Source organism: Haliotis rufescens, unplaced genomic scaffold (genome assembly GCF_023055435.1).
Source record: "Haliotis rufescens isolate VD_foot unplaced genomic scaffold, xgHalRufe1.0.p SCAF_20, whole genome shotgun sequence".
NCBI classification, from domain to species: Eukaryota; Metazoa; Mollusca; class Gastropoda; order Lepetellida; family Haliotidae; genus Haliotis; species Haliotis rufescens.
In genome coordinates this window covers 17,361,047-17,377,672 of record NW_025963891.1, presented here as the reverse complement: position 1 = coordinate 17,377,672, position 16,626 = coordinate 17,361,047, and the positions used below count along the sequence as shown (strand labels likewise).

The following is a 16,626-nucleotide window of genomic DNA, read 5'->3' as shown; positions in this document are numbered from 1 at the left end:
CGGGGCGAACCGGGATTCGAACCCACAATCATAGGTTTCTGGCGTGCCAAAGGGACGCAACTCTGCACAGCGACTCGCGGCGCCTTAGACGACTGGGCCATCCGATGCCACTGTCTATTTCGAACACTGACGACAGTAATCGTGCATACCTGGGAAATCATTGCATATATAATCAACAAATAATGCCATTTTCGAAGTAACCACGAATATTATTTAATCTAAAATAATATTCCCATAACTATGTACATTTGCAAATAGTCGTAACACAGAATAACGAAATACGTATTTAACACAGGGAGATGGTGTAGTGCCTTACAAATAGTAATTACCACAATCAACACTCAGAAATGAAAATACTCTCACATTATTCACAAGAGCCCCGTGAATCAAAGAGATGAAGGGGAGGTAACTCAGGACAAACGAACCCGCCAGTAGTGAGCAAGCGGTAGCGAGTGAGTGGGATGCTGGTATTGATCGAGGATCGGTCACTTAATCAGCTGATGCCGCACCGCTCCCACAGTACAGTTGCATCCAGGGCGCGACAGGGGGGTCAACTCATTCTTCAACTCGGATACTAGGATCGTGTGACTTAAAGAGTTATGCCGATGATTTTCATGTGAAAAGAGGATTTCATACACATGGCGAACAATGAAAGTGCAGACAAGGTAAATCATGTAGGTTTGTAGACATGACAAGTGATGTTGCCACTGCATCTAGCATGGGGTGTGGAAACTTTCCTGACCCGCTGTGGCGCAATATCTCTGAGAACGTCACCGACAACACAACGACGTTGTTGTCCAGTGTGGATTCTACGCCACCCTGGGTGTACCTGGTCATTGGAGTATGTGTTGCCGTCATGGGCGTCATTGGCATCATTGGCAACGGCACCGTTATCTGCCTATTCCTCAGGTAAGTCTGATAAAGTCTGATTTATCTGTCAACCGCACCCGTACACGTGCATGCATATGCACACGCACACGTCTATATAAACATGTTAATTGACCCTGATCTACGGACAGGATGAAAGTATTCCTCTAGAGTATATGTGTTGTAAGTATCCAATAATATGATGTACCTTTCAGAGCGAATGATGAAGCAACTCAAGCTTGTCGTAAGAGGCGACTAACGGGATCAGTATGCTTACTCAGTATTCAACCCGTGAAGATCCGGGGTAGAATAGGTCTTCAGCAACCCATGCTTGCCGTAAAAGGCGACTTTGCTTACCGTAAGAGGCGACTAACGGGATCGGGTGGTCAGGCTTGCTGACTTGGTTGATGCATGTCATCGTATCCCAATTGGGTAGATCGATGCTCATGATGTTAATCACTGGATTGTCTGGTCCAGGCTCGATTATTTACAGACCGCCGTCATATAGCTGGAATAGTGCTGAGTGCGGCGTTAAACAACAAACCAACAAACAAAATGTTGAAGACTGGAACATCATCAGCTATTATTGATTGCACAACTATAGAAATACTTATATTTTGATTTGTCTTAAATGGATATGTAAATGAGTGAGTGAGTTGGGTTTAACGCCGCTTTTAACACTATTCCAGTTATATCACGGCGTGTCAGCTTAATGTGGGAGCAAAGCTCGAAGTGACGCACGTCTCAGACGTTTACCACTTCGGTGAAACCCACGAGCACGGGTATGGTGCTGGCAATCCTAGAAACATAATCAGGGCGAACCGGGATTCGAACCCACAATTATATGTTTCTGCATGGCGTGCCCAAGGGACGCAACTCTGCACAGCGAATTGCGGCGCCTTAGACGACTGGGCCACCCGTGCCCCCTGTAAATGAATAGTGTGTAGGTGTGTGAAGGTGAGGTGAAATTGGGTTTAACGTCGCGTCCAAGATTATTGCACTTATATAGCGACGTGCATGCACGTGTATGTGTGTGTGTGGCTGCTTGTACTAGTCCGGACTGATGCCGATTTATAGTGCTAGCTCACTGAGATACCATGCCGCAGTTTAACATGAATACCCCACTCAGACACAGTATACTGACTCCGAGCCGACCAGTCCTTGTTTTAGCCCCTTAATGCCGAGCGCCAAACAGGGTAACAACAAGTACAATCTTTTAACGTCTTTTTGTATGACGCGGCCCGGGATCGAACCCTGGACCTTCCGCTCTCCGGGCGGACGCTCTACCACAAGACCACGGAGGCGGTCTGTGTAGGTGTGTGATAGTTTTCAATATGATTTCAAAATGCCACCGACTAAACCGGATTCTGGGGACAAATAATATTCCTTTCAAAGCTAGGATAATCTTTCAGAATGTTGCTTCTGAAACTTCATCAACGCTTCCAAGGCGCATTGTGTATTGAAAGGCACATGCTTCGTTGGTTATGGGTCACGATACCCCTGGATTTAAAAAAATCTGAAAGCGGAATTACAGGAACCAATTAAAATGGTAGATTCGATCACGCTGACTATTCATAGAGGAAGGAGACCGACTCCACTGACCCATTGTCGCAAAAGAAGCATGCCTTGTTTTCCTTGAGCTGTTTAGCTCATTTATGTTATTAATATACCATACGGCAATACGCATCAAGCTAGTGTGTAATATGTTTCATTATTATTGTTGTTGTTGTTGTTGTTGTTGTTGTTCAACGCCGCACTCAGCAACATTCCAGCTGTATGACGGCGGTCAGTCAATAATCGAGACTGGACCAGACAATCCAGTGATTGACATAATGAGCTTCGATTACGCAGCTGGAATACGATGACATGCATCAATTGAGTCAGCGAGAATGACTACCAGATCATCTTACTACAAGGATAGTCGCCTCTTCGAGGAGAATGGTTTGCTGAAGACAAATGTCCTTTACTACTTAATTATTTAGTCGAAACGTGCCATATTTGATAACGTTCATTATGTACAGCTTCTGTGTGTGTCAATTAGTGAGAAATATCAGATTACAGTCATAGGTTACACTGTGTAAAATGTCCATGCGTATTGAAGCAGATGGCTTCATCACATTCAGCGATTTATTCCCTCCCGGACACGTAGCATATCACTCTGTTGTGTTTTCTGAAAGTGGTTTGTCACTTGCACCAATCGGACTTTTTATTAAAAAAAATATAGTGTTGCTGGGCACCGCGTTCCTATTGTTAATTATTCTTATGTTTGACCAAACATATGTATTATTTTAACACGATGTGTTTAAGGCACTCCCACTGGCGCCAGTAAAATCCGAATTTGAAGCACGCAGTGGTATTACTGATGTTTGTCACGCCTCGGATTTGACAAAAATCGATACCTGATTAGGAGGATTGCGAGTCAAGCCTTTTGATCTCATCCTGAAGCAACAGGCAATCATATTTGAGTGACACTGTAACTTTATGTCAGACAGTTTAACATGCGGCAAAACCAAATTCACTCAACCGTGTTTCCGTTGAAAGCGTGCAGATTATTCGTCAGCTTCATCCATTGGTATTACGCTATGTTACACCTGTACAGTTTCATCAACATTACGTCGTCAAGAAGTCATCATCTGTGTTGATAAGCTAATGTCCAATATAAAGCCACTGCTTTCATACCTTACTGCCATACGTGAGATTTACGCATTAACGTCATACATTAAAGTCACGCACATTCTGTATTGCAATGCATCTTGCATCTCTCTGACGGTACAGCTACATAACATAAACTTTCATGACGCCGCTCGCTGATGGTACAGCTACATAAAACACCTACTTTCATGACGCCGCTCTCTGATGGTACAGCTACATAACATAAACTTTCATGACGCCGCCCTGACGGTACAGCTACATAACATAAACTTTCATGACGCCGCTCTCTGATGGTACAGCTACATAACATAAACTTTCACGACGCCGCCCTGACGGTACAGCTACATAACATAAACTGTTATGACGCCGCTCGCTGATGGTACACCTACATAACATAAACTTTCATGACGCCGCTCTCTGACGGTAGAGCTACATAACATAAACTTTCATGACGCCGCCCTGACGGTACAGCTACATAACTTAACTTTCATGACGCCGCTCTCTGATGGTACAGCTACATAACAAACTTTCATGAAGCCGCCCTGACGGTACAGCTACATAACATAAACTTTCATGACGCCGCTCTCTGACTGTACAGCTACATAACATAAACTTTCATGACGTCGCTCTCTGATGGTACAGCTACATAACATAAACTTTCATGACTCCGCTCTCTGACGGTACAGCTACATAACATAAACTTTCATGACGCCGCTCTCTGACGGTACAGCTACATAACATAAACTTTCATGACGCCGCCCTGACGGTACAGCTACATAACTTAACTTTCATGACGCCGCTCTCTGATGGTACAGCTACATAACAAACTTTCATGAAGCCGCCCTGACGGTACAGCTACATAACATAAACTTTCATGACGCCGCTTTCTGATGGTACAGCTACATAACATAAACTTTCATGACGCCGCTCGCTGACGGTAGAGCAACATAACATAAACTTTCACGACGCCGCTCTCTGATGGTACAGCTACATAACATCAACTTTCATGACGCCGCTCGCTGATGGTACAGCTACATAAAACACCTACTTTCATGACGCCGCTCTCTGATGGTACAGCTACATAACATAAACTTTCATGACGCCACTATCTAACGATACAGTTACATAACATAAACTTTTGTGAGGCCGCTCGCTAATGGTACTGCTACATAAGATACCAACTTTCATGACGCCACTATCTTACGATACAGCTCCATAACATAAACTTCCATGACGCCGTTCTCTGACGGTACAGATACATAACATAAACTTTCATGACGCCGCTCTCTGACTGTACAGCTACATAACATAAACTTTCATGACGCCGCTCTCTGATGGTACAGCTACATAACATAAGCTTTCATGACGCCGTTCTCTGACGGAACAGCTACATAACATAAACTTTCATGACGCCGTTCTCTGACGGTACAGCTACATAACATAAACTTTCATGACACCGCTCTCTGGTACAGCTACACAACACACGTACTTTCATAACGCCGCTCTCTGATGATACAGATACATAACACACGTACTTTCATGACGCCACTCTCTGACGGTACAGCTACATAACAAAAGTACTTTCATAACGCCGCTCTCTGATGATTAAGATACATAACACACGTACTTTCATGACGCCGCTCTCTGAAGGTACAGCAACATAACATAAACTGTCATGACGCCGCTCTCTGACGGTACAGCTACATAACATAAACTTTCATGACGCCGCTCTCTGACTGTATAGCCACGTAACATAAACGTTCATGACGCCGTTCTCTGACGGAACAGATACATAACATAAACTTTCATGACGCCGTTCTCTGGTACAGCTACATAACATAAATTTTCATGACGCCGCTCGCTGATGGTACAGCTATATAATACACCAACTTTCATGACGCCACTATCTAACGATACAGCTACATAACATAAACATCCATGACGCCGCTCTCTGGTACAGCTACATAACACACGTACTTTCATAACGCCGCTCTTTGATGATACAGATACATAACACACGTACTTTCATGACGCCACTCTCTGAAGGTACAGCAACATAACATAAACTGTCATGACGCCGCTCTCTGACGGTACAGCTACATAACATAAACTTTCATGACGCCGCTATCTGACGGTATAGCCACGTAACATAAACGTTCATGACGCCGCTCTCTAACGGTACAGCTACATAACATAAACTTTCATGACGCCGTTCTCTGACGGAACAGATACATAACATAAACTTTCATGACGCCGTTCTCTGGTACAGCTACATAACATAAATTTTCATGACGCCGCTCGCTGATGGTACAGCTATATAATACACCAACTTTCATGACGCCACTATCTAACGATACAGCTACATAACATAAACATCCATGACGCCGCTCTCTGGTACAGCTACATAACACACGTACTTTCATAACGCCGCTCTTTGATGATACAGATACATAACACACGTACTTTCATGACGCCACTCTCTGAAGGTACAGCAACATAACATAAACTGTCATGACGCCACTCTCTGACGGTACAGCTACATAACATAAACCTTCATGACGCCGCTCTCTAACGGTACAGCTACATAACATAAGCTTTCATGACGCCGTTCTCTGACGGAACAGATACATAACATAAACTTTCATGACGCCGCTCTCTGACGATACAGCTACATAACATAAACTTTCTTGAAGCCGCTCTCTGGTACAGCTACATAACATAAGCTTTCATGACGCCGTTCTCTGACGGAACAGCTACATAACATAAACGTTCATGACGCCGTTCTTTGATGGTACAGCTTCATAACAGATAATCTTTCGTGACGCAAAACTTTTATAGCTGCATAATAATTATGTCACTACTAGAGGAGATCACGACTGCCTGTTTACATCACGTCTTATGGCGTCGCTGTATCTTATACAGTGATTCGTCAGTGTATGTCCGCAAATGTGTCGCTTTCATTTTACTGGAATATTTTTCATTCTTTATTGTGACTGAAATACGAATACTGCCACACGTGCTCTGTAACCAGATGAGCCTAACACTGCGTGGCAACACCCGTGAATCACACCTGTACCACACACACTGGAGCAGGAGCATAAACAGCATTACTGCCCTACTGGGAAGGTAATTGTTAGGTGTCAGTTACCAATATCATGCGATGGTTCAAGGATTATGGAACAGGCATGTGTTTTTTAGTTGTTTGTTATCGTAAATTTGTAATAGTAAATGTGGGGCATACGTTTTGTATGTATTCTTTCCTTAGTATTACGCTCATAACACGCATATATATTTGGTAAATTTACTTTTAATAAAAATATGAACTAATTGATTTCTGATTGTCAGTGACATGAAACTGTTAAAAGTAAAATGACTTTCGGTTTTATACATTTATATTAAGTACCTTTCATTGGTGCAGAGCTAATATTTGTGAAATATGGACTGCTGTCCATAGTTCAATGAATTTGTTAGATGGGGTAATTGGTTTGTGGATATGTAACAATAGTGTGTGTTTTTTTTAGAAAAACGCGTGTCAAGAAAATAAATATTATTTTAAATAAACATATTCAGATGATTCTGACAATATTTATTTTTACAAAAATATGAAAATGGATTGGTAAACAATCGAATCGTTTTTGTTAATACCGTTCCACGGTAGATGACGCGTGATACGATTAATACATCAGGGTATGTAGGCTAGCCTAAACATGGGATAGCAACAATTAAGTGTGTCTGTCCTGTGTTATATCGATCAGGCAGTGGGACTGGTTGACAGGCTGTTTGCTGAACGAAGCATCAGCAGAATTGCAGCTTTTTACTGCCATTACTTTTTATTGATAAATGTTAACGGGACGTCTATATAATAGATCACGTGGGCGTTTCCAGAACACCGGGGGCGATGGTAAGCGTGGTGGTTAAAGCGTTGTCTCGTCACGTCGAAAACGCAAGTTCCTGGTGTCCCCCGATAAGGTTGGACTATTGCTGATCCCTTCTCACTCACACAACCACTAGTCGACCTGTTGCCTGTTAAAGCGTCCACTCGTTACGTCGGCGGCCTTGGTTGAAATGCCCACGAGAACACCTACATTGGGTTAAAACAGTTTCCTGCGACGTTGGTCCACAGCAAAACAAATGTTATCAGAAATGGCAATTACAGCTTTTTACAGGTAGATTGATTTGATTTGTGTGACTGGTGGCAAATGCGTCACCAACAGATAACAGCTTTGTGGATTTTAAGTATCTGATAGGCACTTAGACGTTGGAAGACTATGAAGTCATGACACTTTCATTGATAAAAGCTTCTTTTTAACATTTCAGGGCTACTTCTTGTCCCTTGAGTATTGTTTGTTTGTTTGTTGTTTTACGCCGCACTCAGCAATATTCCAGCTATATGACGGCGGTCTGTAACAATCAAGTCTGGACCAGACAATCCAGTCATTGATATCATGAGCATCAATCCACGCAATTGGACTACGATGATATGCATCAACCAAGTCAGCGAGCCTGACCACCCTATCCCGTTAGTCGCCTCTTACGGTAAGCATAGTCGCCTTTTACGGCAAGCATGGGTTTCTGAAGACCTATTCTACCCCGGATCTTCACGGGTTGAATACTGAGTAAGCATACTGAGTTAATATTGCGTATTTAGTTAAAACATAGATGCTGGTATATTTACACGAGGTTGGAGTAATGTACAAAGATAGCAGTCTTACGTTGAAGCCATTGGGATTAACAAAAGCGTATATACCATTAACATGTCGTGATAGGGCTTGCTGTTATAACAAAGGGCAGACTGTGCTAACAACATAACAAGGAGATAAGCAAGATGGCCATTTGCGGTTAATAAAGGGTGACAGGTCAGGAGTGTACACGCTGGGTTGCTACTGGTAGATGTCTTTGTGTCTGTTAATGGCTGTTAATGGCTGGCTTCTGCATCCTGCCGAGAGCTAAGCCTAGCTGTACAATACGACAATCTGTTAGACTAAATATGACAGTAATTATTAATTATTTAGCGTGAATAGGAATATTTCTTCTGCAACAACTACATCTTAAGCTTCACCATTGACATACCAGGACTCATTAAGTTGCAGTCGTGCTTATTGGGTATGGTCAGAAATTGTCTTTACGTTTTCGTGTTCGGTTGAAATGAAGAAAAATACGAAATTAAAACAAAAATTGTTTTTACATGCAATGTCAGATCGATAATTTCCCATAATCGTCTTCCTTCAAGTGTTTCCAGATCTGGTTTTGTTTGTTTGTTTGTTTGTTTGTTTGTTTGGTCTGGAATTTGTTGACAAACTTGACGACATGACATCTGTCAAATTTTGGTCATAGAGAATCTCATATTTATATGAAATATGTCCACACGATTTGATATAAGGTTCACGCTCTGAGGCTTGCCGAAGAGTTTTAAACTTTCAATTTTTTTTTTAGAATTTTATTTTTTTTATAGTAATTGCATACGTGAGATATACTGAGTAGCGTTTTCAGATTACGCACATTCAGCATTTAATTCCAGTTAAAACTGTTGATAGTTGACATGATTGCAATATTTAGACAAATTATTATTCGAGGTAACAACAAGAGTAGGTGCCTTAGTGACTATCTGATCTTCCCTGCCGAAGTCATTAGTCAGCTGGGACGCAGTCGTTGGTCTCACTGTTCTTGTTATACCGTTGTTCCTGGAGGTGATGATGCTACTAATTACTCCCGCTCCGAGCCGCAGCCGTGTGTTTGATGTCAATGTTTGATGTCAACACGAGCTTGCCAAGTTGTCACAGTGTAGACGATACAATGCTAGCATTGAAGAAAGAATATGCCGTACAAGACACATGCAATGTAAAACTCCATGATTTTGTGACCATGGCATGAATATTATGTGTATTTGATATTTGATATATTGTATTTGTGTATAATATATTCTCAGTATAGTACAGTATTTGACAAGGGCGGGTAGTGGATTATTTCCAAGGACGACTAATACATATATGCATCATCAGTATGGTATGGTATGGTATGGTATGGTATGGTATGGTATGGTATGGTATGGTATGGTATGGTATGGTATGGTATGGTATGGTATGGTATGGTATGGTATGGTATGGTATATGAAAAGGGCAAGTGACGCCAGTGTAGTGAGTAAGGACAAGTGTTGTATCAGCTGATGAAAACCGCAGTTCATGTGAGCAAATTCTATGATGAGCACTTGGGAACTCTGGTTTGAACACCCAAATAATGTATGATAGATATCACTGTTGTGATGAATGGATAGATATCATCATATGAAGTGTGTATCAATATCACCAGATGCAGTGGGTAATGATGATAATTTATGTATAAGATATCAAGAGTATTATCTGTTTGTTTGTTGTTTTACCCCGCACTCAACAATATTTCAGCTATATGACGGCGGTCTGCAAATAAACAAGTCTAGAACGGACAATCCAGTGATTGATATCATGAGCATCGATACACGCAATTGGGATCGATGACATGCTTCAACCAAGTCAGCGAGCCTGACCACCCTATCCCGTTAGTCGCCTTTTACGACAAGCATAGTCGCCTTTTACGGCAAGCATGGGTTCCTGAAGACCTATTCTACCACGGATCTTCACGGGTTGAATACTGAGTAAGCGTATTAAGTTAATATTGCGTATTTAGTTAAAACATTAATGCTGGTATATTTACACGAGGTTGGAGTAATGTACAAAGACAGCAATCTTACGTTGAAGCCAATGGGGTTAACAAAAGCGTTTATACCATTAACATGTCGTGATAGGGCTTGCTGTTATAACAAAGGGCAGACTGTGCTAACAACATAACAGTCAAGAAAATAAGCAAGATGGCAATTTGTGGTTAATGATAGGGTGACAGGTCAGGAGTGTACACGCTGGGTTGCTATTGGTAAATGTCTTTGTGTCTGTTAATGGCTGTTAATGGCTGGCTTCTGCATCCTGCCGAGAGCTAAGCCTAGCTGTACCATACGACAATCTGTTAGACTAAATATGACAGTTATTATTAATTATTTAGCGTGAATAGGAATATTCTTTCTGCAAGCATGGGTTTTTACGGCAAGCATGGGTTGCTGAAGACCTATTCTACCCCGGATCTTCACGGGCCCAACAACCGTGTACTTGACATTGGTATTGTGTGCAAGTGTTAACTTCTTTGATATGCATTTAGAAGTTGGAGTATCAAATAAGGATACTATGTATGGATGAACAACTTCATTATTACAATTAGTAGCGACGTTTCGGTGTAGGTTCTGACACCATTATCGGGGCGGTCGGGTAGCCTAGTGGTTAAAGCGTTAGCTCGTCACGCCGAAGACCCGGGTTCGATTCCCGACATGGGTACAATGTGTGAAGCCCATTTCTGGTGTCCCCCGCCGTGATATTGCTGGAATATTGCTAAAAGCGGCGTAAAACCTCACTCACTCACTCACTCTGACACCATTATCAAGCAAGTGTTGGAACCTACACCGAAACGTCGCTACTAATTGTAATAATGAAGAAGTTATTCGTCCATATATCTCATCCTTACTTATCACAAGGATGTTTCTGAAAAACAAATTAAATAAAATGAAAATAACACTAAATATCCTTAGTGACATGATCATTGTCTAGTCTGAAGCACAAAATTAAACATTGACCTAATTTGTTTTTTGTTTGAAAGTATAAAACATGTTTCGGTCGTTTCATACACATTTTCATACCAGTGCTTTGGCCTATACAGGTATACATTCTTCATTGTATAAACATAGGCCTATATCTAAATCTACGTGCCTCGTGGTGTCGATAATTGATGCACATGTCAATGTCGACTATTTATCAAGATCAAATCACAATTTTTGATTGACCCATCTGGACCTGACAGTGGCGTATGTGTGTATCAAGACAGTGGTCAAGTGGTAACAGTCTCAAGTCGTGACTGCTCGTTGCGCAGTATGCCACATGTGCAGAGTGTATGTCTGTTATAGGAACAGAGAAGCCTGACGTCAGCAGCAGGTTCGTTTTTGGAATAACTAGAAACCAGCCTGTAGTGGATTGACTACTAGTATTCAATGTCTGTGTATAAACAACCACAATAAGTCTGTCCAGTAACTCATTCAAATGTCTTCAAGTGTATGAGCGCAGGTTGTCTGATACCTGCTTAGTTATTTAGTACTTTGGAATAACTAAACCTGCCGCGTGTCGTTATTCAGTTTTAGTATAAAAATATAACATAGCCTTTGGCAATAAATGTTTAATACATTATCAATCGACTGTCAGTAATATGCTCAAATCGGCGCGCGTCATATAGAAAGCACCAGAGGCCCATTACGGGTTTAGCTGGCCAGTACGGTATTTGCAAGGTATTGTATTCCTTACTCTGCAATCACAACAAGTCGGTAGATCGCAGTCATCACACTTCGTTAGATCATCTGTCTAGTTTAGGTAGTCAATTAAGACTTGGAAGCATATATATGCTTTTATTCCGCCATAGGAGAGTACAAAACATGTTATAAGTTAACAGGGAGGAGAGATTTTACAAGGATTGAGAGTCACTTTAGAAGTTGCACATATCATAGAGTCTGGTTATCACAGATATTTAGAACAGTTCTTGATCCTCATTGGACATGGAAACAGGAGGCTGACAGGACAGGATACTGCAGACAAGATCAGTGTCGGATGTATCTTGGAGATGGACACTGAGTTCCGCAGCACCAATGGTGATGATGTCACACCACAGCATGTCTCGATACATGCTTAAAGTCTCACACTGACACAGGGCGCGTGTTAGAGGGTAATCGTGGTGTAGACCACAGAGGAAGCAACTTCCTTGAACATTGCCAGGTCTCCAGAGAGCACATAAATGAACAATGAACGCACACTGTTTCATAATGTTTGGGTGGGCTTTTGCTATGAACCAGGCTGGGTGAGGCTTTCTGGTGGAATGCATTTTCCTGTAATGTTTAAGGTCGTGAACTAGAGATACTCGGGTATTCCATTCCTTCTCTTCGCTGTCATGCATGGATATCTTTACACTTTTCTTCGGGAACTTTGCATGGGAAGTGTATCACTAACCATGAAAGCACGTAAGAATGGTAGAGGCAGATACTTCTCCAGAACGTTCCATAAATCCGAGATGAAGCCATGTGCATTCATAGAACAGTTTTCTTAAAAGCGAAGAGACGAGTTAATAAGAGCTGTCTGGCTAGAAAATGGTTCGGGTTGTTGCACAGGTTTCCAAGAAAGAACAATTTCCTTGTGTTGATATGAGATTCCAAAGAATGCCACCGGTGACCCTATTAGTGTATTACAGATGTCAGTCCTTGTTCTTCTAGGCAGGCCTTGGCACATCTTGAGACAGAAGCGTTGCGATCTTTCAGGTGAGATTTGTTCACCTTTGGATAAGTTGGTCCAAAGTTCACAGCCAAAGAGTGCCCGGGGAAGGCTGACAGAACGAATTAGATTTGCACTCGTGAGTGGATTAAGACCTTTAGAGTGACAGCCAGACTTAATAAGCATCATCGTGGAAGGTTGCTCTTTTAAGCAAGCATTTATTGTGCTCTCCAAAGAATTGAAGTTGTAATTTAGCTCAAAGCCTACGTGTTTTGAGTTTTTCGGCATGGGCAACTCCCTTCCATATAATTGTATGTGGCATTGGAGTTTAGGTGGTCAATTAATACTTGGAAACATGTAGTTTAGGTTGTCAATTTATACTTTGAAACCTTTAGCTTATGGTAGTCAATTAATACTTGGATACATATAGATTAGGTAGTCAATTAATTCTGTGAAACTTATAGTTTAGGTAGTCAATTAATACTTGGCAACATATAGTTTAGGTAGTCAATTAATACTGGGAAACATATAGATTAGGTAGTCAATTAATACTTTGAAACTTATAGTTTAGGTAGTCTATTAATACTTGGAAACATGTAGTTTAGGTAGTCAATTAATACTTGGAAACATGTAGTTTAGGTGGTTAATTAATACTTGGAAACAGATAGTTAAAGTAAGCATTTTATACTTGGAAACATATAGTTTAGGTAGTAAATTAATACATGGCAACATATAGTTTAGGTGGTCAGTCAATACTTGGCAACATATAGTTTAGGTGGTCAATCAATACTTTCAACATATAGTTCAGGTAATCAATTAATACTTGGAAACTTATGGTTTAGGTAGTCAATTAATACTTGAAAACTTATGGTTTAGGTAGTCAATTAATACTTGGAAACATATAGTTTATACTTTGAAACATATAGTTTAGGTAACAAATAATAAATATGTAAACAGGTGTTTTCATATTAATAACAAAATAATAGAGATAGGTATTAGCATCTGGCTGTGATAATAGTCGCTATGGCCATGACTCCATTTCTTTTAGACGCACACATGTCGACAAATACGGTGTGACAACTTTCTTGGGGTAGGCAGTGATATCACACCACATGTAAATATTTGAATAGTATTACATGAAACGTGCAATGACCATGACTATAATGTATTTATTCCGGCCACCGTCCTAGAGTCAATCTTCAGACATTCAGGTATTTGTGGCATCCATCCGATTGCATATCACGTGGAACTTGAAACCCGAGGCCACCATTGCTACTTGGTTTATCTCTTAGATAAACACTCTCCTCTCCGTGTCTGATTAATCACATACATCAAAGTTCCACTAATGAATAATGTCCACCGATATTTTGCCTTTTACATCTAAAGGAATCTCTTGGCGGATACTGGAGACTTGTTATTTCAGGAGTTGGCGTTTTATATACATGTGATTAGTTTCTTGACACTGGTCACATGAAGATCTCAATCTCATATATACTTGTACATGTCTGTCAGGAAATACAACAACCTACCCGACTCATCTTAAGTAAGTAAGTAAGTAAGTAAGTAAGTAAGTAAGTAAGTAAGTAAGTAAGTAAGTAAGTAAGTAAGTAAGTAAGTAAGTAAGTAAGTAAGTAAGTAAGTAAGTAAGTAAGTATGCAAGCAAGCAAGCAAGCAAGCAAGCAAGTAAGTAAGTAAGTAAGATGTATACCCTGGGCATAAGAATAAGAGATATGAGTGAGTGAGTGAGTGAGTGAGTGAGTGAGTGAGTATGGTTTGACGCCGCTTTTAACAATATTCCAGCAATATCACGGCGGGGGAACCAGAAATGTGCTTTACACACTGTACCCAAGTCGGGAATCGAACGCGGGTCTTCGGCGTGACGAGCTAACGCTTTAACCACCAGGCTACCCGACCGCCCCCATATAAGAGATATGAATTATCATTGAAGCTAACATTGGATATATTTGTGTGAAAGGTGAATTTAAGCTTTATAATCAACTAGAGGTACAACCATCGCGACCTAACAATTCTCTTGTCAATTGAATTGAGCTTTCACAATACAGGCCTCCCCGGTTTTAATGCCAACCTTGTTTGAATGCCACCCTTGTTCTAATGCCATAATTTTCTTAAAACGGATAGCCGTGGTGCAATACTAGTATTTCTTGGTTATAATGCCATTGCCAATGGGTTTGTATCAGAACAAACGTTCCAATTCCCTGGTTGTAATGCCATTTTAAAACATGCAAAAAAGTATTGGCCAATAGTTAATCTTTTAAATCAACAAACTAACTGTAATGACCTCAGTGGGTTTTCACAGCTAATCTTCACACAGAGAATCGTCCACTTTCTTAAAATAACAAACAAATTAGTTTGACGTAAGTGATAATATCCTTTTGATTGATTCTTATTTATTCTTCTATATATCATGTCAGTAGGGGGGCACGGATGGCCCAGTCGTCTAAGGCGCCGCGATTCGCTGTGCAGAGTTGCGTCCCTTGGGCACGCCAGAAACCTATGATTGTGGGTTCGAATCCCGGTTCGCCCCAATTATGTTTCTAGGTTTCTCAGCACCATACCCGTGCTCGTGTTTCACCGAAGTGGTAAACTTCTGAGACCTGCATCACTTCGGGCTTTCCTCCCACATTAAGCTGACACGTCGCGATATGACTGGAATACTATTAAAAGCGGCGTTAAACCCAACTCACTCAATCCTCATGTCAGTAAGGTCTTGTTTTCAACACCCTGGTTGTAATCTCGTCCCGGGGGACAAAAAAGGTGGCATTATAACAAGCGAGGAATGTATTTCCGAACAGCCAAGAACTCGAAATTAGTTTCATGATATATTTTTAGCTAAAGTTTATGAGATGGAAACAGGATGTTAAATTGAACCAGGTAGAGCCTGACATGCTTTCTTCCAATTAGTGTCCATTTCTCTACCAGGAAAACTCTCAGTTCGATACTGTGTATACTTGCCATAACAATTACGTTACGCAGGCCAAAGGTGATTTCTTCACAAGACATTGCCATCTACAAAAACAACTCTAAAAACGCGACATAAATTATTGTTCTCTGAGTCAAAGGGTATTCGTAATCACAGTAGTTGTTTTAGAGCTAAGCGTAACTAATGTTTCAGCTATGTTAACATTTTTGCTTTAATCTAGAATAATCCTTAACAAATTTTCATCTCGTGAGAACATTTCTATCTGGAGCAAACGTGGCACAATTACAACAATAACAGTTACCGAGGTTCTCGCACTGAGCTGACCTGCAAAAACTTCTCGCGAAACTTGAACATCTGCAAATGGATTGGATATGACTTAATTCCATCTACAATTAGTGGCATTATCTTTGCATAAGCATAAAGTACTGATCAAAGCAAGCAATAAAGTAAGAACATGTCGATAATAAAAAAAAGGCAATACAGTGGGCCAAATATGTGTCAGCAGCAATGTAGCAAACACGCACCGCACCGCACACACATGGCACATTAAACGCACGACACCACACACGCATGGCACAACACATGCACGGGACCACACACGCACCGCACCACACATGCACGGCACCTAACACGCATGGCACAACACATGCACGGGACCACACACACACCGCACCACACACGCTAGGCACCACCCACACACGGCACAACACATGCACGGCACCACACACGCATGGCACAACACATGCACGGCACCACACACACACCGCACCACACACGCTAGGCACCACACACACACGGCACAACACATGCACGGCACCTAACACGCATGGCACAACACATGCA

The 16,626-nt window shown here is 41.3% G+C and overlaps 1 protein-coding gene across 1 annotated transcript in view; it reads left to right on the top strand.

Annotated features, from left to right (window-relative positions):
• Positions 1–472: 472 nt before the first annotated feature.
• The window catches only part of LOC124133874 (rhodopsin-like), a 41,729-nt gene continuing 25,575 nt past the window's right edge, over positions 473–16,626 (top strand). The window contains exon 1 of the mRNA XM_046498463.2: positions 473–909. Coding sequence (XP_046354419.1) covers positions 689–909 — 221 coding nt within the window. The 5' untranslated portion in view covers positions 473–688. The remainder of the gene's footprint in view (positions 910–16,626) is intronic.